This window comes from Podarcis tiliguerta, assembly GCF_965153285.1.
Source record: "Podarcis tiliguerta genome assembly, chromosome: 5".
In the NCBI taxonomy this organism is placed as follows: Eukaryota; Metazoa; Chordata; class Lepidosauria; order Squamata; family Lacertidae; genus Podarcis; species Podarcis tiliguerta.
Window position 1 is genome coordinate 10,538,936 of NC_139538.1, and position 26,552 is coordinate 10,565,487.

Below are 26,552 nucleotides of genomic sequence, written 5' to 3' on the forward strand. Positions count from 1 at the left end.
GTTATTTAAAAAATTGGCTTTATAGACTCATCTACCCATGGACTATCTGAAACCAAAGGGGCTCATTGGTTGCCAGATGTGAAATATATTGTCTTTTTTTTCCCCTTTAAGCTCTCCTACCCCACTTAATTGCTGTTTGTTCCAATTTAGCACTAAAGATCGGGTTTCCCCAGAGAAAAGCAGTGGGGCAAACAGAGGTGATGAGAATGCTCAGGAATATCTTCATCCACATTGGTTACATGTGGTCAGATCCTCCTTATTGGACCAGGGTACTGGTGTTCACAGAATGGGCATCGCATGAAGCTGTTTGTGAAAGTGCACAATCTGCACAGCAAACAAAACGAAAATACTCTGGTGTCGAGCATGCCTTCGAATGACAAACAGAATTTGGTATCTCCTTAAAACTGAGGCCACAGAGGTTACATAGGAATACAGGAACCTGCCAAGGTCAGACCTTTGCTTCATCTAGCTCAGTATTGTCTATTAGCAGCGCCTCTTCAGATCTCAGGCAGTGCTAGTGGAGTCACTCAGCCCTGCCTGGAGATGCCAAGAACTGAACCTCTGCTCTTCTGCATGCAAATCGGATGCTCTACTGCTATGGTGCTATGGGAAAGGTCAGCCAAAGTTAAGCCTTCGTAGGTCTCACTGATTTCAATAATAAAGTTAACCACATGCCTGTCCAAACAGGTATGTCCAAAGTCTGTTTCGGGGCCTAATCCAGCCTGCCGGTTGGTTTAATCTGGCCCCTGCCCTGTGGGGTAAAAATCCATTAAAAAACACCTCAACAACTTCAATCCTAAAAAAAGGTCACTTCATCAAATCTGGCCCTCTTTGAAAAAAGTTTGGACGACACTGCCTTATACTCTTCCACTGGAGTTATTGTGTCTTAAGAGTGATTATGCCCAAAGATTTCTGAGTTGTTTTTACATTTTTTTAACCCAAAACCCCCAATGTGTAAAAGAAACACAAACAATCCCAATGGAGGAGACAGGGAAAGCCAAGGTTAAAACATGCATCAACTCAATTATGGCATTGGGACTGCTGATTATGTATATCTGCATCCCTAATTAATGCACTCCCCTAAAACAATATGCAGAAAATGCTAGATTTAATTAAACACAATGCTTACAATCATTCCTATTGTCATATGAAATCTAATAACTGTTTCTTAATGAGCCCTCGAGTCTCATTAACAATGCAGTGTTTTTACAACGATATTTTCCAATTCATTTTGAACTCCAAACCACTCTGCTGCTAATCCTTGATATGGAAACACAAACTAACTGCAAGAGAAATGGCTTGATAATCAAGGCTGATGTCAGTGGCTGGTAACATCAGACCTACTAACCCCTCAACAGGGATCTCATTGCTAAGCCCCTGGAGTTCCCCAGTCCAGCCCTTCCTCTTCCTTTTTGCCATTGCTTCTTGGCTCCGCTTCTGTTTCCAGGGATTCAGGAAAAGACAGGAGGTAGCAGAAAGGGCAGCAACCTCCACTTGCCTTGTCCGTTCCTTCTGGCCAGTAGCATGGCTTGGGTCCATAGGTAAACAGGTGGACCATGGTGGCAAAGGTGGCAACTTTCAGGGCACACTGAAGGTGTGTGGCCCATGGGTGCACCTTGCCACCCAAATATATAAAATGCTGGAGTTTGGCACGGTTGTTAGTGCAAATGGAAGCATGATTGTGGCTGCAGCTCCACACCTGCACCAAGCTATAATTCCTCTGCCTAATGTCCAGTCTACATGTGCAGAAAAAGCATATGGTTTCACTCTTCCACTTTAGGCAGCAAGAGAGGGATTACATGTTTGAATGTTCCACTTTTTAAGAAACAAATGAAAGTGGAAGTGTCGTGGGCAGACGCATGGAACCCTGTGTCGTGGTGTGTTTATTTTCTCCGTGTGGGGAGTTTTTCATGCTAGAGAATAGCAATCCTTCACTGCACCAGTACAGACTCAGGAGAGCTATATGGTATTCCATATGGTTTGGCTGATCACCTTGTTTGACACTTTAGTTATATACTTGTGGAAAATCAAAGCAGCATTTATTTTAGGTAACAGTAGCCAGAGAAGCAGCTGATTTGAATCAGAATAGGGAGAAGGATTTAGCCCTTAACACACACACAAACCCTGCAAAATTGATTCCCTGGTGTAAATTGTCCCCATGGAGCAGCTATTAGCTGTGAAGTCATATTAGATGTGATACATAAGCACACCCTTATTGTCCTTTCAATGTGGACAGGGCAGGCCACCCAGTCCAAATACAGGAGATGTGTAATCCCCACTCATCTGTGTGTCACATATAGCTTGACTTGCTCTAAGGTCTGAGAATTTGATTTACCGTCAAGACATTTCTTCTTAAGACACTGGAAATGCAACATCCAATGAAAGTAAGTGCTTGAAACGGTTTCATTATGTTGGGCCTGCGATAGTTTTGTCTACAGGGTTGGATCTCTTGGACCTGAGCGAACCAGTCTCCCAGACCCAAAACAAAGTGAAAAAGCTGGAGAATTCCTCAAGAGGGGAAAGCTTGAAGGCTTCAACTCACAGGAAAAAGGCAGACAATCCAGACCTTATCAGTGTGGATGCTGAGCAGAAAATCCAGCCTGCCAGAGCTCCCGAGAAGTCGTCATTGGATTTAGGTACTTAGCATCTTCGATCACCAGCTACAGCTTCCCCATTTTTCACATGCTTTGCTTTGAGGCCTTGCTTGACTGCAGGGCTTGGGCTTCAGGAAGTCAGGCTGGAACACAGCCTGGCGAGCTACCCATTGCATGCAGATGTGGGGTACCTTTGGCCATCCAGATGTTGCTGAACTACAACTGAGTAGCTGGAGGGTATGCAATAGTGGTACGTGAGCCCTCTGGTTAGTGAGTAGTAGGAAGCCCCTGCAATTGCTAAGCCTGATACAGTGGTACCTCGGGTTACATACGCTTCAGGTTACAGATGCATCAGGTTACAGACTCTGCTAACCCAGAAATATTACCTTGGGTTAAGAACTTTGCTTCAGGATGAGAACAGAAATCGTGCTCCAGCGACACGGCAGCAGCAGGAGGCCCCATTAGCTAAAGTGCTGCTTCAGGTTAAGAACAGTTTCAGGTTAAGAACGGACCTCCAGAGCGAATTAAGTACTTAACCCGAGGTACCACTGTACAAGGAATCAGAACTAGGGGATGGTAGACTGGAGGTCTTGAAGCAGAGAGTGGATAGCCATCTATTGGGGACACTCATACTCTGGATTCCCTGCCTTGATCTGGGGACCTTAGACTGTATGGTCTGCAGTGCGCCCTCCTGCTCTATGGCCTCATCCACACCATATATTAAAGCAGTATTATACCACTTTAATCAAGTATGGCTTTCCCCAAAGAATCATGGGAGCTGTAGTTTGTAGTGCCGAGAGTTGTTATGAGACCCCTATTGCCCTGTTCACAGAGCTACAATTCCATGATGAATCCCTCTTCTCGGAAAACTCTGGGCAATAATAATAATAATAATAATAATAATAATAATAAAAATTTAATTTATAACCCACCCTCCTTGGCCAGAGCTGGGCTCAGGGCAGCTAACACCAATAAAATTACAATAAAACATAATGGGGGGTAACCAATTTAAAATACAGGTTAAAATGCAATTTAAAATGCAGTCTCATTTTAAAAGTAGCCCATAGATCAAAACCATAAGGGGGGGGGGGGACATAAGGGTCAGACTGAGTCCAAACCAAAGGCCAGGCGGAACAGCTCTGCCTTGCAGGCCCTGTGGAAAGATGTCAAGTCCCGCAGGGCCCTAGTCTCTTGTGACAGAGCGTTCCACCAAGTCGGGGGCCAGTACTGAAAAAGCCCTGGCCCTAGTTGAGAACAATCTAACCACCTTGCGACTTGGGACCTCCAAAGTGTTGTCATTTATGGACCTTAAGGTCCTCTGCGGGGCATACCAGGAGAGGCGGTCCCGTAGGTACGTGGGTCCTAGGCCGCACTGTACCTTTGTGTGGGGAATACGGGTCTCCTAACAACTCTCAGCACCCTTTACAAATGACACTTCCCAGGATTTGGGGGCTGGGGACCATGATTGTGAAAGTGGTATGATAATTCCTTAAATGCATGGTGCAGGCGTAATGATGCAATGATCCCTACTTAGTTGAAAGAAGAGTACTTTCTGCATTGATTCCTGCATTGCATGGACTAGATGACCCTTGGGATTCCTTCCAACTCTGTGATTCTGCTAGCTGCACAGCAGACATCCAGTTCAATTCCTCCAGGCCTTTATTTGGAAACAGCTGCTCACAGCGCCAGCTTGGCCCTGGAACTCTTTTTCATGTAGTTGCACTTTTTCTTTAGCTTTCCTTTCTGCTTGGAATGCTTTTCTGCCAATACCTGCTGTGCTTCCCTAGTTCTTTAAAAGCTGAACACCTTGGAAGGTACTTGCCTCCCCTCACACCTACCCTCAAGGCAAGGCCTGCATGGAAACCCTCTTGAATTTGGGAGCTAAGCTGGGAAAGGTTGCTCAAAAGTCTCTGAGGGTGTCGGAGCTGGTATCACTTTGGGGTTGCGATTGTATGTCTCTGTCCCAATTTGCTTTGTAATTTCTAACTTGAAATTGGAGCCATCCCAGGGAGAATTTATAGAACTACCCCCTGCCATGCCTCACCATTTTCCTTGTCATGCTTCCATGAATCCTAGTTAGCATTAGCAGGCTTAAAAATGAGGGCAGGAAGTATCGCCCTCACTCTGAACGGCTTCAGAGCAATGCAGTCGTACTTTGGAAGTCGAATGGAATCTGCTCCGGAAATCCATTCAACTTCCAAAACATTTGGAAACCAAAGCATGGCTTCTGATTGGCTGAAGGAAGTTGCTGCAGCCAATTGGAAGCCACAGAAGCCCCATCGGATTTTCGGGTTCCAAAGAACATTCACAAACCAGAACACTCACTTCGGGGTTTGTGGCATTCGGGAGCCAAAACGTCCGAGTACCAAGGCGTTCAGGATGCAAGGTAAGACTGTATTAGGTTACCACAAAGCCAGTTAAGAGTGAGAACAAACAAACAAAATTCCCTTCACTATGCATTCTGCTGGTTAAAAAAATGACAACCACTAGAACATTGGTATTCCTGGGAGTGTGGTTGTTGTTGCATGTTTGTTCGTATTCACATACATCATCATTATCATCATCAAAATGCTCCCCAGCTTCTCAGCATGCAAGAAAGGGTGCTGAAAGTAGGAGAGGCATTTGAGTTAAACCTAATTTTTGTAAAAGAGACAGATGCAACAAAACACACACATATCTCCAGTCCTCTCTCCTCACAAGGAAACTGTCCCTGTAAATCTTCCCCCTCGCTTAGGAAAGTGGCAGGTGCAAAAGCTATTTTGAATGAAATGACCTTTAGCAAAGTCGCAGTGATTTCCCGAAGTGTCATGTCTGTGTGAAATGTGACCATTTGTGCAAATGTATTGTTGGCTCTCAAGCTCGTCTTGTCCTTAGCTGTAACAACACTGATAACAATAAGAGCAGCATATAGCTTGGAGTGGATGAGATTTATTTTTTAGCTCCACAGAGTGACTGTTTCCTCCCTGAACTTGTTTGGCTCTGGAATGAAAGCAATGTATTCCTGAGCCCATGTGAGAGATCTTGTTTTCTTTTCTCCTTCTCAGTCAATATCCAGGCGCAGCTAGAGAAATGGGATGATGTGAAGTTTCATGGAGACAGAGCCAGCAAAGGCTTCCCAGCACCTGAGAGAAAACCTTCATCTACTAGAGCTCCATCAAAAGAATTTCTATGGTAAAACATACTTACCAGCTTTTGCAACTTTTGCTGTTGTGCAGGGTAAAGCATCCTGCCTCGAGCAGCAGGTTCAGAGCTACCATTATTATTTTATTTTTATTTTTATTTTTATTTTTTTATGTTTTATTCAAGTTTAGGATTTTTACATACATTATATTATCTCGTTCCAATTTTAAATTTCCCATACAATTATTTCCTTTCCCTCCCTCCCCCCCCCCAAATATCCATTGAAAGGGTTCAAACAATTATACTCAGCCGTGGGCATAGCGTCTTTAGTTTCCACCGAATGTCTTTTGTTCCAATAGTTTTTATCCATTGAAGATAGGGGTTCCATCTGTTCCTTATCATGGTGGACTTGACCTTCCACATTGTTTCCTGTGACATGACTGCGACAATGTCCGACTGAATAAGTTCAAACTCTCCATGCCTCTACTGTCCTTTTTTCTCTTATCTTTCCAACCTAAAGCTATCGTTGCCTTTCTCGCTAATATCATAGCTTTGAAGGTACACTGGTCACCTTTCTCTATAGCCGTGTTTCCAAGCTTCACTTTAAAAAATTCATTAATAACATTAATAACATTTAGGATTTTATTCCAGAATTCCTTTACCTCTGGGCATTCCCAGTACATACGGGAAAACCATCCCTTGGCTTGTTTACAGTGCCAACAATTAGAATTCAGTCCTGCTACCATATTAGCTAGCAAAGCTACCATTAAAGGATAGCAAACTGTCATGTATTAATGGCAGGGATGGCCAATTCATCATGGCTTTCTTGGCATTACTATTCCCAGAGGCAGGAGGGCGAAGATGTTCATCTGCTGCTTCCAGATTTTGCAAGCACTCTTTCCTAGGAAATGAAATGGTGCTTGTAAAGAGATCACTGGGGAAGCCTCACAGCAGCAAAAGGGACAACTTTACGATAGCTTTCAATGTTTTGGGCATTATTCCTAATTGAATTGCATTTAAGTTCACACCCTCACTGTATATTTAATGCACTCTTATACCACTTTAAGAGTCATGGTTTCCCTCTGCCCCAGTATCCTGGGAACTGTAGTTTGTTAAGGGTCTCCTATCAACTCTCAGAAGTGAGAGCTGCTGGACCATAAAGAAGACTGATCGCCGAAGAATTGATGCTTTTGAATTATGGTGCTGGAGGAGACTCTTGAGAGTCCCATGGACTGCAAGAAGATCAAACCTCTCCATTCTGAAGGAAATCAGCCCTGGGTGCTCACTGGAAGGACAGATCCTGAAGCTGAGACTCCAATACTTTGGCCACCACATGAGAAGAGAAGACTCCCTGTTGGGAAAGATAGAGGGCACAAGGAGAAGGGGACGACAGAGGATGAGATGGTTGGATAGTGTTCATGAAGCTACCAGCATGAGTTTGACTAAACTGCGGGAGGCAGTGGAAGACAGAAGTGCCTGGCGTGCTCTGGTCCATGGGGTCATGAAGAGTCGGACACGACGAAACGACTAAACAACAACAGCAACTCTCAGCAGCCTTAACAAACTATAGTTTCTAGGGTTCTTTGGGGAAAGCCATGACTCTTAAATTGATGAAAGATTGCTTTAAGTATATGGTGCAGATGCGACCTCAAAAAGCTTTTCTTAAAACAAAACGAAAACCCCACCTTTGCTACTGACCTTGCTCACTTTCACAGAAACACTACTGTTGCTCCTCGCTATAACTTATACAACACCTGCGAGGACAGAACCATTTTTCTCTTGCCACAAGTCTGGGAATTATAATGAGTTGTGCCAAAAGCAATCATATCACTGGCCTTTCTTCCTCTATTCAGTGTTTTGCACATACCTAGGACGAAGGTGGCGCTGTGGGTTAAACCACAGAGCCTAGGGCTTGCTGATCTGAAGGTCGGCGGTTCGAATCCCCGCAACGGGGTGAGCTCCCATTGCTCGGTCCCTGCTTCTGCCAACCTAGCAGTTCGAAAGCACATCAAAGTGCAAATAGATAAATAGGTACCACTCTGGTGGGAAGGTAAACGGTGTTTCCATGCGCTGCTCTGGTTCGCCAGAAGCAGCTTAGTCATGCTGGCCACATGACCCGGAAACTGTACGCTGGCTCCCTTGGCCAATAAAGCGAGATGAGCGCCGCAACCCCAGAGTCGGCCACGACTGGACCTAATGGTCAGGGGTCCTTTAGGATCATGAAGCATGCATCCTATGATGTAGGCAAGACTCTGTGTGCTTTTGTCACGAATGCATCTGCTCTGCCGTTGTTGCAGTGACGGGTTCTACAAATACTTTCCCTCCCTTAGGTCTGCAGAGAACAGGTCCCAGTCAGAGCTGGCCACTGTCAAGACCGCACTGGAATCTGACTCAGCCTCGGATATAGAATTAGCGCCTGCTCCTGCACTTGCACCAAAGGTAAGAGGTCAGCGTCATTTGGACAAGTTCTGTGTTCAAGGAAGGCTTTTCCAAGCTGGTGTCCTCCAGCTGCTTTGGACTACAACTCCCATCAGCCCCAACGGGAGAAAAGCAGCTAAATTTATTTCTTTGGCGGAAGAATGGATTTCAGCACATCACTCCCTCTGCCTTTTCTCTCCCCTAAGCAGAGGGGGTATAATAACACCCATGCTTAGTTAGTTGACCATGAGTAAAAGGTACGTTGTATCAATAATCATTTTAATTTCTGGGAATTTATCGGAATTCAGAGGGAGAAAGAATGTTAAGGCAAACATTAGCGTAGCGGGTGGTGAAATGTTCTTTGGCCTGGCAGCAACCCCTGATCAACTCTTCTGGGCACACATGCCAGCTGTGTGTGTGGTCACCCTCCCTCTCCTGAGAATACTCTCATATGCATATATGAATATATGCAATACACACACAGGATCTGTGCACTGTCAGGCAAGCACACACACCCTCAGCTGATTGGCACAGATAAGCAGAAGAGGGAATTAATCCGCCCTTCCAGACATCAAATGATCAGTCTAATGACTGGGGAGCAAAGGGATTTGCATCCTCTTTCTGCCCACCCCAGTGGCTACTTTAATTTTTGTTCACTTTGCTACTGCCACCAAAACCATGAGAGGTCGTATCAGATCTTTGGACCAGGGTTTAGCCACCCACTATGTAAACCACTGAGCCTTGGGCTTGCCGATCAGAAGGTCGGCGGTTTGAATCCCCGCAATGGGGTGAGCTCCCGTTGCTCGGTCCCTGCTCCTGCCAACCTAGCAGTTCGAAAGCACGTCAAAGTGCAAGTAGATAAATAGGTACCACTCTGGTGGGAAGGTAAATGGAGTTTCCGTGCGCTGCTCTGGTTTCGCCAGAAGCGGCTTAGTCATGCTGGCCACATGACCCGGAAGCTGTACGCCGGCTCCCTCGGCCAGTAAAGCAAGATCAGCGCCGCAACCCCAGAGTCGTCCGCGACTGGACTTATCTGTCAGGGGTCCTTTACCTTTACCTTTTATGTTAGAAGGAGGAGACTTAGGACTATCTCTCTGTGACATGAATCCTACAGATGACCAGAATTTGCCTGTTTGTTGTTGCTTCTATCATTTGTGTGCTACTTCACATAAGGCTCTGGAAAGTCAATTGCAAGTGGGCGGGGGAGAGAGAGAGCACCACCTGTTGGCTGTTGGAAAAACATGAGATTTTTTGACACAACACTTCCTTGCCATAAATACTCTTATGGGCATAAATCAGAGTGACTGCAGCTCAGCTCTTGCAGACATGCTGGAAGATTGATACTGCAGTAAAAATAAAAAAGACTGCGTAACCAAAACATTGGCCCATTTCCTAAGTGGTGAGCTTTTTAACGTCCGGTACTTAAATTCATTTTAAGGAATGTGGTGGGATTTTATTGCTTTTAATAGAACTAAAATTCAGCCTGCTTATCATACAGGTCCAAGCACCTGATGGTCACAGCACAGCATGGTCAAGGGCAGCACAGACGAACCTGGGTGATCAGCTGTGCCACCACACAGAGGAGTGGAGTGGACTCCTCTCTCTCTCTCTCTCTATATATATATATATATAATGCATTCATATCCCACCTTCTCCAAAGAGCTCACAATGGTATATGAGGTTCTTCACCCTCCCTTTTCCCCCCCTTACAACAACCTTGTGAGGTTGCACAACAGAAGCATTCTGGGATAGTTCCAAGTGACTAGTTCCTGGGATAGTTCCTGGATAATTCCAGGCCTTTCCTCCTTTTTGTATCCGTACATGACTCACAGAAAGGCATTCCATATGCTCTTTTGAAAAATTCACATATTCAGATCTGCAGGTAGAAAATCTGCTGAGACACCCGGAGGGGAGCTTTCTCTAAGTTCAGGGAACGGGTTGTTGTTGTTGTTTTGTCCTGTTTATTTAAGGGGAATGTAGCCTTCTCTTGTCACTAGCACAGAATGGATGCAGAAATGTGGCAAATTCAATGTAAGAATGGAAAAAAATACGAACTGATAGAAACTGAAACTGACAGATTTGCCTACCCCTCCCCGTAGCCATGGAGTGGGGGGAACAATTCCCCCTTAGGGGGTGGGGGAACTAACCTCACCTCCCCAGGCACCAAAATCCCAGTGTAAAGACAAAAACAGACTACATGGTACACATCTAGTTTGTTGGGCAATTTGACCATCTTTTAACACCTACCGTGCTTCCTTTTTCAAATCTTCAAAAGGACCTGGTATTGAATCTTGAGCATTTTTATTAATCTTAACAGTTTAAAATGCCACAAACGTTTAAATTAATATTAACATCTAATAAATTATTATCAAAAGGATTTTAATCCAAGTATTGCTTAGCAATAGTTGTGACTCAGTAAGGTTTTAACTCGGAAGTAAGCCCCATTGAACTCTGTGGGATTTACTGCTGGGTCCACATGCAAAGGGTCGAGCTGCCAAGCTGTAATGCTGTCCATGCTGGTTAAATGCTATTTATCTCTGTGGGATTTAAACAGCCCAACCGTGAACGGAATTGCAGCCTTTTCCTTTGGAGTGAGACAGGGCCTGCTATATCTGGCACCCACAATACGGTGTTGCTGTGACAGATTCGAACTTTGCAGCTTCCGTTGCTTAACTGAAAAGATTCTCTGACATCTTGGCTGCTTAGAAACATTTTAAATGATGCTCTCAGGGTCTCTGTTTCTCAGATTGTTCGTCTGCATGCACAATCATCGCCCTTCATCTTTAGCTACGGTCTCCAAGCTCATGCGTCTGTCATCTACCTAATCCAGACTTCCTCAACATGGTGCCCCCTCCATCTACTTTGGACTACAATTCCCATCAGCCCCAGCCAGCATGGGTGGTTGGGGGCAGCTGAGCTAAGTGCTAGAGTTCATCTTGTCAAAAATTCCACAGTTCCGCATGTGTGATTCCTTTGAGATCATCTTTGCCATTTATTCTTCACAATGCTCAGAGATGCCACATTTTGCTTAGTAATAATAATAATAATAATAATAATAATAATAATAATAATAATAATAATAATAATTTTTTAATAATAATAATTTATTATTTGTAGCCCACCCATCTGGCTGGGTTTCCCCAGCCACTCTGGGCGGCTTCCACAAAGACCAAAAATACACTAATATGTCATACATTAAAAACTTCCCTGAACAGGGCTGCCTTAAGATGTCTTCTGAATGTCAGGTAGTTGTTTATCTCTTTGACATCTGATGGGAGGGCGTTCCACAGGACCGGTGCCACTACCAAGAAGGCCCTCTGCCTGGTTCCCTGTAGCTTTGCTTCTCGCAATGAGGGAACCGCCAGAAGGCCCTCAGAGCTGGACCTCAGCTTCCAGGCAGAACGATGGAGGTGAAGACGCTTCCTTCAGGTATACTGGGCCGAGGCCATTTAGGGTTTTAAAGGTCAACACCAAAACTTTGAATTGTGCTCGGAAATGTACTGGAAGCCAATGTAGGTCTTTCAAGACCGGTGTTATGTGGTTTTGGCGGCCGCCCCCAGTCACCAGTCTAGCTGCCGCATTCTGGATTAGTTGTAGTTTCCGGGTCACTTTCAAAGGTGCGCATTGCACAGAGCGCATTGCAGTAGTCCAAGCTGTCCAAGCTTAGATTACAGGAACAAGGAAATCCAAGCATGTCATCCTCCCGTTCTGTCTTTTAAGCAACTTGGAAAGTGTATGGAAATCATTGTGGTGGCATGTAGTGTTGTGGTAGAGTTACATACCTGCTCTCCTGACACCAACATCACCAGGAAGGGACAGATAGTAGTAAGGTCTGGGCCCCATAAGTGCTCCAACGGGAGCACCAGATTGTTCCCTCCGATGCACTCACACAACCTTGACTTATTGGCCCCTCTGCCCTGCCACTGGCCCATCCAGGTAAGCAACAGTTCTGGGGTCAAGAAGGTAGCTTCACAGCTCTGCCCCAACAACTGATTTGTCTTTTATCATTTACAAAAACATGATCCATCATTCCACCTGTGGGAAGTCCCATAGAGCTCAGTGAAGCTCTTTCCCCTCCTTCTCTTTCCATAAAAGCCCTGACACAGAACACATGGCCATCATCTATGCTCCTCTCAATAATACTTAACAGTTCTCTATATTATCTCCCATGTTGTGCAGTGGATGGGGAATGACTGAAGCTGAAAGAGATTGGCTTGCCTATGGCCACCTAATGAGGTCAGGGCAGAGACAAGATATGAACCAGAGACTTCCTAATTTGTAGCTCAGTCTTTTAGTAGTTACACTGCGCCAACTGTCTCGTTCCTCTCCAATGCCCTGTGTGAAGGTTACCCATATTTAACCTGTGCAGTGGTGAGGAGCAGACTGGCCAAATGTGATGGGCATGCATAAAGAGAGCTCATGCCATCATTTTGTAAAGGAAAGGTGTCAGTGTCGTGCCTGATCACAGTACAGGGCTTAATTCTCTGCAAATTCTATGTTCCGCAGGAGAACCAAAACCATGCAAACACCAGATGTTCTAGGCTTTTAGATTATGGATCTTAGATAATCTGCTCAACACACTGTATGCTTTGCTTATACTTATATAAATGCTGCAAAGCCATTTTACTCCGAGACTATAATTTCAGTTACAGATAGGTAGCCGCATTGGTCTGCCGTAGTCAAAAAATCCTTCCAGTCGCACCTTAGAGACCAAGTAAGTTTGTTATTGGTATGAGCTTTCGTGTGCATGCACACTTCTTCAGATCTAAAGAAGTGTGCATGCACGCGAAAGCTCATAACCAATAACAAACTTACTTGGTCTCTAAGGTGCTACTGGGGCGTGGGTGGCGCTGTGGAGGTCGGTTGTTCGAATCCCCGCAACGGGGTGAGCTCCTGTTGCTCAGTCCCTGCTCCTGCCAACCTAGCAGTTTGAAAACACATCAAAAGGCAAGTAGATAAATAGGTACCGCTCCGGCGGGAAGGTAAACGGCATATCCGTGCGCTGCTTTGGTTTACCAGAAGTGGCTTAGTCATGCTGGCCACATGACCCAGAAGCTGTACACCGGCTCCCTCGGCCAATAAAGCGAGATGAGTGCCACAACCCCAGAGTCGGCCACGACTGGACCTAATGGTCAGGGGTCCCTTTCCCTTTACCTTTAAGGAGCTACTGGAAGGATTTTTTTTTACTATAATTTCAGACACGCTTACCTGGGAGTAAGTCCCCCTGAGCTCAATGGGTTTACATCTGGGTAGACACATATAGTATTGGACTTTAAAGTGATCCTAGTAGGGATTGCATTGCATGTACGTTGGTAACCTTAACATCCTCTGACCACTTCCTATTTCAGTACTGTTCAGTGCAAGGTTGATGGACACCTCCTACCCCCCACCTCCCCCCAAAATCAGCCTGGACTCATTTTAATGCAACAGAAATTATAGCTGGCATGAAAACAGCTCATTGCAATTGAATAACCCCCAAGGATAATAATAATAATAATAATGCATAATTATGTAAGTGGAAGCTGTTGTGATCTGCTGTTGGGCAGGCATCTGGCTAATGAGTTTAACCTCAGACAAGTGTGGGGTCAGGAGCTTAGCAGAATCGAGGCTTTTTAGGTCATTGCACTATTTTTCCTCCCAGTGAAAGAGGATGTTTCTTTTCACTGTGATCATGAATTCAGAAGTTTTTTCATGAAAGGGTGCTTATAAACTTGCATTGTACTTTCCCCATGGGGAGAATACTGGGAAGGAAGCTGAACAAAGGAAGCAGCCAAGAATAGCAGAGAAATGACAAATCACTCCTGTTCAGGCAAAATGGAAAGCAAACGCAAAAAAAAATTTGCTCCATCAAGCAAGCTCAGGTGTTTGGAACATTAAGATGAACTAGTTCAAGTTCATCCTGTACCAAAAATGAACTAGTTCAAGTTCACCCAAGTGAACTTTTTAATTCATAAAATAATTAATCAGCAGAAAAGTTTTACTTTGGTATTCTGAGTGTTACCAGCTGCTGGGCTGAAGTATAGGGTCAACAACTAAATCAGGGACCACACACAAAGAATATGATCTCTGCCGGACATAATTTCAGCGAGTGAAGCTATGATTCTAGTATTTCCATACTAGAAAATATTGCTTAACTTGTGCCAGGCACACAACTGTTAAAGGCACAAGGCATCATTCAATTAGTTCCTATTTGTATACTTTTCAATTGCAGGGAAGATACAGGAAATTCCTCCTATCCCTTCCTTCTGATTGCTTAGCAATAATGACTAAGTGGTTAAGTACCCTTAGCAAAGGCAGCACCTCTGGATCTGCCTAATAAACCTTGGAACACTCCACTACGTTTTGCTTTATAACTTATAGGAGTCCAGTTGTCTTACTTTTCTTTATTTACTGAAAGCTAAGAGACCAGGCCTCCTACAGGGTGGAGCAGATAAACTTGAAATTGTTCAAAGTTCTACCCCAGAGTAAACCTAATGCACCTTTAGTTCAATGCACTTAAACTTAAACAAATTTATTCCAAGCACTTCCAAACGTCTACCTCGGTTGGTTTTGCCATTTTTTGAAAGGATTATCTGACTGGTAAGAATTGAACAAGCGCATGGCCACGCTAGCTGGGGCTGATGACAGTTGTAGCACAAAATATCTGGAGAGCACCAGGTTGCTGAAACTCTTCTAGATTTTGTAATGGGGTGACAACTGCAGCAGACAGGATAGCATCTGCAGTAGACAGCCTTTAAATATCAGTGGGCTTCTGTTGAATATTGAGGGCTGAATGACATCATGCATGTTCCCCTCTGGTGAGGGTTTGTTGACTTCTTTGTCTGAAAGGAGCTCTCAGGAAATGGCGTCAAGTGAAGATCAGCAATTGAAAATCGCCGGTGTCAGCGAAGTTAACTCTTTATTCAAAGAAACCAAAACAGTGCAGGCTTAGTGATCCCAGCAGCTCTTCCCAGTGTGGCAGTTGTGAGGACTGAAGGTTCTTCCCACAGCTGCCTAAGTCCTCTCCTTTCCAGGGGTTTTTCTGAGCAATTGGAGACTGTGTGCAACCGATCTCTCCTTTGGTCCTTTCATTTCTCTGTGTGTTCTGGGAGACCAGGGGGAAAGGAAGCTGGTCACAGCAGGAGGGGGAGATTCCCTGGATTCTTCAGCGGTTTGTCTTCTCTTAATCTCCTGACTCCCCTCCTCTTCTGCCTCTAGGTTCTGGAGTGCTCTCTGTCCCAGCTTCAGCTTGTTCACTAAACCCTGATGCCTCTTCAGCTTCCGACATCTCCTTCTCGCAGTCTGCTCCCTCTTCTCCCTCTGACCACATATCACCATCCCACCACCATCCCACCCCTGGCTCTGAGACTTCATCCCCAGGGGGTTCTCCAGCTGGTACCTCCCACTGCTCCTCTCCAGCCAGTCCATGACATGAGCCTATGATCAGGAGCAAAAGAGTAGCCACATGGAGCTGAAGGTTTCCCTTCTGGGCTACTTACCTACTCAAAATTTTCTCTCACAATTTCAGGGTTGGGCCATAGGCAGCTGAGGTGAGCCAGGGACCAGAAGCCTTAGGACATGTCAGTGTCAGGAGTTCAGCCTACACTCGAGTAGGACCCTGGCAGAGACACATGCCTGACTGGCATGTTCCCTCCCTCCTGGTTGATCGTTTGGGAGCTTCATAAGCTTTCTTCAGCCCGAACATCACAGTGACCAATGCCAACTGACACCGGCACACTTAGGGATCCGCAGAGTTTGTGCAACTTGCATGTGACAGACGTCAACAACTCAGCATTTTGGCTAATCTACCTTATTTCCATATAAACACACACAGAGCACTGCAGCATGGCTCCCTCTCTCTCTAGCATCAGACAGCAAAGAGGAAAAGACAAAGCACAATAGTCCCACTTCACGGAACACAGTAATACAAACATCCTGACTCCGTCACTTCCCACTCTGTGGAGTCAAAACATATTCTGTCATGTGAAAGACAACAATCCCATGACTGCAATCATGGAGCAGGAATTCTAACAGTCAGAACTACAGTTTTAAGTGCACTGCATAGAGATCGGTTTTGTTTAAAAAGTTGCTTAAATAAATAATACACTAGAGGACAAAGCAGGAGGCAGGACTGAGGGACAATCCAAATGTCAGGGGTAAACTCCAGTTCCCAGAGGGTTTTTTTTTTTTGTGGGAGAAGCCATTTGCATTAAATATACATTATGGATATATGTCTAGCTGTGCTGGCTCTTAATGCACGACGTTGACTCTCAGCAAATAATGTTCTGTGCTTACTGCATTTTATTTTACTTTTTCTTTTAGGCACGATCAACCAAAGAGCAACGTTGGGGAGGTGCCCTCCTCTCACGAAATCATTCTATGGAGGAGGAATTTGAAAGAGCGAAAGCAGCTGTTGAGGTATTGTTTGACGTCTTGGAAAATGTCCCACCTGAAGTCGATCTAGCAAAGCAGCCTTTTGTTTAATGCAACAAAAGCACAACCTGGCATTAGGCAATTTGAGCTAAATGGAGCTAAAGTGATTGTGTTTCCATTGGAAAAACAATGGCGTGATCCTCAGCATGTTTCTCTGTGACATGGTTTCAAGTAGATGCGCTTAGGAGTGCCACCAGAGGGGAGCTTCTAGCATAAACAGTTTAAAGCACAGGCGTGTTCTTGCTAGCCATTCATCTGAGTCTGGGGTAAATATTCAAAAAACGTATGTGTAACTAGGTGAGCAAAAGACCTAATTTCAGGTATTTCTCACAGCAGGTTACCATACCCCCCAATCAGTGGAAGGGTGGTTTCAGACCATTGCAATTTTTCTTTGGGATCCCATTTTGCAAAGTTCGGGTTGCACAATTAAAGTTTGGGTGGAGCTTTTGCACATCAAACTTGCTTCCTCCACAGATTGGACCTTTTAGGCAATGTTAGCTGTTTAGTGAGTGTTCATTCTGATTTGTTTGTGAGAAGTTATTTGATTTTTAAAGTGTATTTGTTCATTTCATAAAGTTTATATACTGCTGGATTGTACAAAACCTCAAACCTCGCATGGAGCGATTGTCACCCCCATTTCCAATATGTTCTCCCTTCACTTTCCTTATTACAAAGTCTGCTTTTTTGTAAGCTGGGGGGGTGGGGAGAGTTGGTTGTGCAAGAGAACCAAATCAACTATAATTGTGTAACCTCTCTTTGTCAGTGTGCGATTAAATCCCACTCGAAAATCTCAACCATCTGGAAGTGCCCAGAGAGAATGGGCAACGAGAATTGCACAAGCAAGAGACAAGAGGGGAAACAAACTTTACACACACACACACAACCATTGAAACATGCACCCAGCCAGTTCAGTGTGAGTCCCTGGTGAGGATCACGAGGTTGATGCAAATAAAGAGACACTCAAATCAGCTGTGCAATTCGGACCCTGGTTATACACACAGGTTTCCCTTGCTGTGTTGGGATATTTGGATCTCACATTCTTTTGTTTCGCATTTACAAAGGGTGCCCTACCCCAGGCACACACACCCCAGCACAAAAAATATTGGCCCTGACAACCAATGTCAGACTACAGATCTGCTCCAAATCCTTCCTTGAAATTGAATTTGGGAAGGAGCCTTGAAAGATAAGTTTATTCTCTGTGTGGTCTCAGCAGCTCAGCCAGAAGTCTCTTGTATTAGCAGCATGTAGTAAAACCATTTATTCCAACCAACGGCTACAAATCTAGGTGAGGAAGAACTGCTGTTCTCTCATTTTTATGCAATTGCATTTGCTTGTTTATCTCCAGCTTGATTCCAAAAGACTGAGAGATGGTGTTGTGGCTCTGTTTTCCCGATCTTCTTCTGCCAATCTGCCTTCAGCCTTTCCTCCAAGATCTTTGCCCTTCTATTCACATTCCCCTTGATTGACAGCATCCCTGTTACTCCAAAGCTGGGCTTTCTTTTAGCACAACGTGAAATGATTTGGCAGCTTACATGTGGCTTGGGATGAATTTTTACTGTACTATTTTCAGGGACCTAAGTGGGATCACGACAATGTCCCTGTTCAATGCAAAAAGGCTGGGCCTGGCCACTAAGAGATCTGGACTGTGCCTAGGGAGACATTTTCAGAAAAGCATAAGGCAAAACCTAGGCAGTTAAGTCAGAGCATTGACTAAGACTAAAACTCTCAGCAATTCGCACAGGCCTTGGGCAGCTGTTTCCATATTCAGGACAACTGTTTGTGACAGCGCTTCAAGGACTGTACCACTTCAGAATGCAAACAGGCATGGGATGTGTAGCAGACTGACCACCTGCTAACTGCCCCCAATTAAATATAGCAGACCCACTGCACGGTACGACAATTAAATGGATTTCTACAATTTACCACAGGCTATCTTGCCTTGTCTTATGTGAGGGAAACTTCAGTTCAGAGTGTCTTGGGCAGGAGTTGATCAAAGAACAGTTTTATTTTCAAAAAAGATAGAGAGCTGGTGAAACAAGGTTGGGTCAAGAGGTGCGTTCTTTCAGGCAGAAGTTAACTCCCAGTTAACTGCCAGTATGTTTCCAAGCACAATTCAAAGTGTTGGTGTTGACCTTTAAAGCCCTAAACAGCCTCTGCCCAGTATACCTGAAGGAGCGTCTCCACCCCCATCGTTCTGCCCGGACACTGAGGTCCAGCTCCGAGGGCCTTCTGGCGGTTCCCTCACTGCGAGAAGCCAAGTTACAGGGAACCAGGCAGTGGGCCTTCTCAGTAGTGGCACCCGTCCTGTGGAACAGCCTCCCACCAGATGTCAAAGAGAAAAACAACTACCAGACTTTTGGAAGACACCTGAAGGCAGCTCCGTTTAGGAAACTTTTAATGTTTAATAGACTATTGTGTTTTAATATTCTGTTGGAAACCCAGCCAGATGGGCGGGATATAATTATTATTATTATTATTATTATTATTATTATTATTATTATTTAAACATAAATATGTCACAGGCTTAAACACAGTAGTAGATGCACAGCTTTTCTTGAAATTCATTTACTCAGAAATCAGTTGTTACACCAGTTTCTGTTGTTGGGTGTGTGTTGTTAGGAAACCCTCAAATTTGTTGAGTGGAATTCTGAGGGACTGCATCACCAGACTCTGGTTTGGCTCTGCTGCCTGTCACTGGGTGTCACATGATTGAAGGGCCCGCAATGCCTTTGGAAAAGTAGCTTTTCAGGAAAGATGGTCTGCATAGCCTTCTCCCTGACATGCTAGCTTTCTGTGTACAATGGCTCTTTCATATTCCCTGCTAAGTTGTGGGTGAACATATCAGACGACACAGAGATTATTCAAACAGCTCTTGTTTATTCACAGGCCAGAACAGAACTGAACTGAAGGGTTCAGCCAGCCTGCTTATATAGTGCTCCACTAGAAGGCAACAGTAACCATTTTCTGTAACTATCCAATCACTGAACGTCACTTTCGATCCCTTATTTGCATATGTGGACCTGAACTATCTACAGTATCCCCCTGCTGGCCCAGGGTGAGAACTTCAGTACATAACATTCCCAACAAATATTGAATTGCATGCTGGACCTTGTGCACTGCCTTGTGTTAGTCCTCATTGAATCATCCAAGTGGCACATCTGGCAGGGAGAAGAGGTGAAAGCATCTAGACCTCCTTATGTTCCCAACAATGTCGTTGGGAACACAATAGGACCTTGAGGCATTGTGGATCTGCTGAGCTTCACTTTGGAGGCTGCAGAGTTCTTTTTCCCCTGGGAAATTGACATTTAGGAGGGTGGAACTGATATACACACCTCCAATTCTGGTGGGCAGATCCAAACCCAACCCAGATCAGCCCTATTACTAGTGACATTTATACATTGTCTGTGTTTCAGGGCCACGTTAAGCATTATTTACACTGCCAGCTCTACTGGGACTAATGCAGAGTAATGGCGCTTTATGAATCATAAATAAAATAATAAGGTGTTATTGAAGCCATTCCTGCAAAGTGCTTTGAACATTTGAAATGTGCTATATAAATGCTAAGTATTTTTTTCTTATTATTCCTTAAACCCACAATTTGTTTTCTAGTACAGATCATGCGATTTTTGTGGGTTTTCTGGCTATTTAGCAGGGAGTGGGGAGGAGACTTTATTTCTCTTTTGAATAAAACTCAGGCTTCAAATATGCCTAAAATGCTGGCAGCTATGCTTTTCAATTATGAAACATTCTGCACAAAGTAAAGAGACTCTTTTTAATAGCATCCTTTCTCTAAAACATTTCACCTAGAGAGATAATTAAAACATATTCATATTATGGCCAGGGGTGGGTGGGGGTGGGAGCGAAGCAGCTATTAGATTGGAATGTACGTAATTAAAATACAGCTTACTTAAAATTGGGGTGTAAAATGAAAAGAAGATCAGCTGTATTGAATTGACACTGCAATATGACTGAAAGGGCAATAAGGCTATGATCTGATTGTTTTCTGATGATTAGGCCTATTTAGATTATATCCTCCTGCCATCTCAACACACTCGTCAACTGTCCTGATTTGAGCAGGACACCCCAGAATTACATAAGCCACTTGCTCTTCTGATTGAATCCCAGAATGTCTCATTTTGGCTCTTGCAAGAGGGTGGCCTCAGAAGAAACTCATTTTATGGGGGAAGTGTACTCAACACGAGTCACCTGGCTCTGTTGAGAACGTAGCCCCCCAAAGACACGTGTTTTGGGGGACCATGCTTTCGTGTGAGTCACATGACTCGCGTGGGAACGTCTCCCCGAAATATTTTCCTCTGCGGGATGCTGGAGGGCATGTCTCAGCACCCTCACTCGAATTAAGATGGGGAGGCATGTACCCTTTGTCCTACCACCCCCACCCCCAACACACACAAACACTGGCCTGGTTTGCATATGACAGTAAACCATGGCTGATTAAACCTTGGCTTAGTGTTATGTGTGATCCCTACTCAGCAGCTTAGCTATGTGATTTTTTTTTACTGCTAATGAACCACGGTCTGCAGCTATGGTTTGTTGACTTGTAAACTTTGGTTTGCTTTAGCTATGGCTTGGCTTTACACATGAGTCCAGCACCCTTCCTTAACCATGGTTTTTTTGACCGTCCTATCCCAGTCACTTCCCACACTACAAATATATGAAGCAAGAGCAGTTGGAACATAAACCAAGAAGCAAGCCATGTTTACTTTGATGATCTGTTGGACGACTTGTGGTTAACACATAGTTTATTAAAGCATGACTTAGTGTTATGTGTGAACCAGAACCTTGTATGTAGAATGTAGCAGCTGAACCAGAAATTCTTTGCTTCTTTGAATGCCGATTCTGTGAAACAGACCTAATCCAGATAAAAATTGTGGGTAGCTGCCCTGATCCATTTGGGGGGGGGAAAGAAAAATCCAAAAGCAGCAGTATGATAATCCATTTATTAAAACCAAGGAAAATGTCACAAAGTAATGAGCAAGCTTTCAAGTGCACCAGAACCTTTATCCAGTCTGACTGTTGAGCAAAAAAAACAGGGGGTGAGGAAGAGAAAATATATTGCTGGGTGTGGTGGAAAAGCTCTGTCTGCAGTTTATAAGTGTTTTAAGATTGAATGCATGTGGTGTTATGTAGACTTAAACAGGTTACCCTGTGTCAAAGTGTAACATACATCTTGGGTTATACCAGAGGCAACAGATTTTTAACCAAATTTTGCATGATTGTTCCTGAGTTCAAGGAGTAGATTTGCGTCCATGTTTGGATACAGTTGGACGCCATTTTGAATCAAGGTGATGGATTGCACTTATCCAAACGGCATTGATTTTAACCACAGATTTCAAGACTGTGATAGGGGCGTTTTTGTTCCTTAAAATTCCCATGCAATGCTAAATGCAAAGCAGCTAGTAGTCAATATATTAGCAAAGCTCGAGATTAATTGGACGTGACCCAGGCAACTCACCACCTTCAAAGGCTACATACATCACAAGGTCAAGAGGATAATGGATTTATTTGAACATGCTCTTTCTAATTTCAACGGTTCTATTCCATGCACAATTCAAGGAGCACAGATGAATCGAAAAACAGCTCTCCATCTTTCTTCGGGTACATAGGTTCTACGGAGTATTACTCACGTAGGATCTTTGAGGTTGTATTTTTTTTGGAACCAACTGCTATACGTTGGAGAATGGTCTGCTGCACGCCTCCTGCCCCAGATTTATTTGTAAATTTACATGCAGAGGAGGATGCTTTCAGAAGGGGGCAGCTTTCCCTGCACTCTCATTTCATGGAATTCTCTGTAACAGTTCATTTTTGTTGTCAGCAAAATGCAGGCTAAGCTACAGCAAATCCAGCATCGCGGGAACAGATGGTGCCTGCAAGATAAAGGTCTTTTGGCTAAAGAAACCCAACTCCAGTGTGTGAGAAGAAACATTAATTATAGAGACCTCGGACCAGTTGCCCTTCTGCGGAGGAGTTGTTTCAGTTGGCTGTTTATTCCTGGATCAAAGAAGAGAAGCGGAATCCAGCTCTAGTGGTGCAGCTTGGATGGAATATCCCTGAAATTAAATCAAAGTGCCCAGTGAATTAGCATGGGCGCGACGGGGATATGCAGATCTAAATGAATACGCCTTGCCAAGTCTGGACTTTGAGAGGGCTCTTGCAGAGCTAGATAGAACTGAGAGTTTCACATGCCATGTGAAAAGGAACCAGGTTACTGATTGTTCATAACTCTAAAGGCTCTGTCCCGACAGTCAAGAAAAACTAGAGATCCTTGTCTATGTTAACGTATTATTTTATGTTTACAAAGTATGCCAGCCTTCAGCAACCTGGTGCTATCCAGATGTTTTGGACTATAATTTCCATTTGCCCCAGCCCACTTTAGTTTTAGTCCAAAACTGCTGGAAAACATGAGGATGGACAAGGCTGAGATACACAATATAACATCTCCTTGCATCTTATCATATTATGTTGTGTGCATTTTTAAACTCTCTAAGGCTGAATGCACACTATGCCTTTTAAAGCACATTTAAAACAACCCTTTTCCTCCAAAAAGTCCGGGCAGCATTTTTCCACTGCTAATTGCAGCAGGGGGACCAAATCCCATCAAGATCAAGGCTGGGGAGGGAAGGAAGCACCTCAGATTACATTTTAAAATAAGCCATTGAATTAATGTACATGGAATTAATGTGCCCTCAGCTGCACTAATAACCAGAGCAAAAGCAAAGTGAAAACATCCCTCCCAGATCCAAAATGTAGCATGATGAATCTTTAAGGGAATCTGGATGTTAGCTGAACCAGCAAAGTGTTTGTGTTGTGGATGCTGGTTGTTGCGATTGCCAAACTTTAATTAGCAAGCAGTTATAATTCTAAGTACCCACAATGCTGATGGATTATTGCTGGGGCTCTGGCTGGTGATTTAAGACAATCCTGTTTATGATTTGCCTTTTTCATTTTGCGTCCAGGAGAAGCAGAGCTAAGCAGACAACAGACACAATAACCTCACGTTGTTCCCAAAAGTGCCCACATAAAACTATATTGCTTGGACTTTATTAAGGAGGAAGTGCGGGGAGCATAGTCCAGTTTTATATAAACTGCTCTTTGATAAGCCCCTGGGAGGACTGTCAGACTGTGAATTCAAACCAAATCATGTTTGCTAGCAGGCGGACAAAGCCTGCCCTGCCTTTACGGTTTGGTAGCGTTCGGAGCTAAATTACCTCTAGATTCTAGATACTTCTTATGAGTTGCAAAGTCCAAGTTACTTAAGTCTAGCAACTTAGCTGAACTTTAGAAGCAACAGAGACATCACCTTGCCAACAAAGGTCCGTATAGTAAAAGCTATGGTTTTCCCAGTAGTGATGTATGGAAGTGAGAGCTGGACCATAAAGAAGGCTGATCGCCGAAGAATTGATGCTTTTGAATTACGGTGCTGGAGGAGACTCTTGAGAGTCCCATGGACTGCAAGAAGATCAAACCGATCCATTCGGAAGGAAATCAGCCCTGAGTGCTCACTGGAAGGACAGATCCTGAAGCTGAGGCTCCAATACTTTGGCCAACTCAGGAGAAGAGAAGACTCCCTGGAAAAGACCCTAATGTTGGGAAAGATGGAGGGCACAAGGAGAAGGGGATGACAGAGGACGAGATGGTTGGATAGTGTTCTCGAAGCTACCAGCATGAGTTTGACCAAACTGCGGGAGGCAGTGGAAGACAGGAATGCCTGGCATGCTCTGGTCCAGGGGGTCACAAAGAGTCAGACACGACTAAACAACTAAACAACAACAACAATTCCTCCCCCTCCCCACTTCTTAGGAATCCTGGGGTTCTACTCTCTCTCATTCCCTTCGCCACTCCCAAAACTCAGGCATACTCTGACTCATCAAGAACATTAGCAATCAAGGAGAAGGGGGAGAGGAGAAATTCAATTCAGTTCACATTTAACAGTCAAATTCGCACTTCCTGAAATGATACGCAGCCATCCTGCAAACCCCCCATTTCTCCAACCTTAGTAGTGCAGTTCTCCAGCCAAGTAATGTGTCCCAGAATAGGTATACTAGGGTGAGAGAGAACAGCCTTTGCCAAAGATGGTCATGGGCTTTGAAGACGCTCGAACTCAGGACGCAAGGGAGAAATGTGCTAAGAGGAAGGCACGCTTGGCAAATCCACACCGTGATCAACTCCAACCCGGAAACTAATGTCCCCACTGTGGAAGGATGTGTGGATCCAGAACTGGCCTCCACAGTCACTTATGGACTCATTGTTAAAACCGTGTTTATGGAAGACGATCTTACTCAGCTACGAGTGATTGCCAAAGAAGAAGAAGATACCAGAGTGAACTGTGCATAAGCATGCAAATATTAGCAGAGAACATTAAAAAAATGCATTATACAGAGCTTTCGGGGGGGCAAAGTTGTTGAGGTTTTTTGGCAAAATTGACGTTTTTGAGCTATTTTAAAGAAAAATCAGCAAAAATGCTACTGTCAACATGGGTTGCCATACATCTGGATTTTCCTAGACATTTTACCACTTTCTGCCCAGGCACTGCTTCCGACTACAGTATGTCCAGACATATGGCAACCCTACATTATATTAAGGAATATTAATTAGCAGCGTTTGCTAAATTTAGGTATATTTGGCCAAATTGCATACAAAAATGTGCACATTATGAGAAGTTTGCTTTGATGGATTTTCACGAGGACAGTGCAGATGGATTTGGAAATGTGGGTAGATGGATTTAAGACTGGGAAATGAGACACTGAAATTGACAGATTCGAGCATCCCAGGCTTGAAGCGCAATGCAAAACTAGAGGCGACAAAGACACAGTCTCAGAGCTTGCAGCGTGGCATTTCATTAAGGTGCATGGAGTGAAAAAAGGTGAAAGCCAGCATTGCATAGTGGCTAGAGCCTTGGGCTGGTACTGCGTTCAAATCCCCCCTCAGCCATGAAGCTGTTTGGGTTACAGTAGGACAGTCACATTCTCCCTATCCAACCTACTTCATTCGTAAAGGTTTCCAGAGCGGTTGTTCTATTACTCTGCTACTGAAGAAGAATAAAAAAATAGCTTGCGGTGCCTACACTAACAAATTTGTTATGGTATAAACTTTCATTGACTTATGCATGTAACGAAATCGACCGTAGTCTACAGAAACTTGTGTCATCCTAATAAATATGTGCCCTTTTTACGGTGCTGGAAGACCTTGTTTTGTTTCTATTTTGTAAGACTGCAGTGATGAAAAAATGAGGGTGGAGGAGAGAGTCAGATGTGCTGTCATGAGCACTGTAGATATAATTTTTTAAAAAGCATTGGGAAATCATCCATTGGTGACTGTACTGTGTATGCAAATGTTCAGGCTTGGTAATGTTCAATTCTTTCCTCCCTTGACTGCTCAACTGAAAGACTTCTGCCCTCCCATCAACAGGTAGTCATCAGCATTACTTTGCATTTTTATTTGCCATTTTAAACAGGTGGCCTGGGATGAATATCCACCAAGATCAGCTGGAGGCATTAGGTATTCAGAGTTTGCAGTTTTGGAAACAGAAAAAACGAAAACAGAAGATGCTGTGAAGCTGAAAGATGTTTTTCTCTTACGCACACACTTTTTTCTTCCTCTTTTAAATCCTGCTTTCCTTGTTTTCCTTTTGATTTATCCTCTCCCTAGTCAGACACAGAGTTTTGGGATAAGATGCAAGCAGAGTGGGAAGAAATGGCTCGCAGAAACTGGATCTCCGACAGCCAAGAAGCACAAGGCCAAGCAGCTGTCTCCATTAATGAGAAGGTAAAGCTGATGTTGTGGAGAGAGAAGGCTTGTAGGGCCGCTGGGTTGCCAGGGGCAACCATGGAAGCTTGACTAGGCCAAAGCCCTTGCCAGTAGCTAGAGGAGGGTGAAATAATTTGGCAAATGCCTTTTTAATTTGTTCCAATGGCAGCTTTTAAGCACCAAACCAAGGACGCAGGTTGCCGCCCACCACATGGCAGTGGTCCCAAGATGCCTGCTGCCTCT

At 44.2% G+C, this 26,552-nt stretch overlaps 1 protein-coding gene across 7 annotated transcripts in view; it reads left to right on the top strand.

The window, feature by feature from the left end:
* The window catches only part of PEX5L (peroxisomal biogenesis factor 5 like), a 180,136-nt gene that overhangs the window by 137,653 nt on the left and 15,931 nt on the right, over positions 1–26,552 (top strand). For 5 of the 7 annotated variants that reach the window (XM_083442178.1, XM_083442173.1, XM_083442175.1 and 2 more), the window contains 5 exons: positions 2,427–2,636; positions 5,639–5,765; positions 8,045–8,153; positions 16,434–16,529; positions 26,211–26,327. In XM_083442178.1, coding sequence (XP_083298304.1) covers positions 2,427–2,636; positions 5,639–5,765; positions 8,045–8,153; positions 16,434–16,529; positions 26,211–26,327 — 659 coding nt within the window. The remainder of the gene's footprint in view (positions 1–2,426; positions 2,637–5,638; positions 5,766–8,044; positions 8,154–16,433; positions 16,530–26,210; positions 26,328–26,552) is intronic. The other 2 variants (XM_083442177.1, XM_083442179.1) reach the window with 1 other exon arrangement.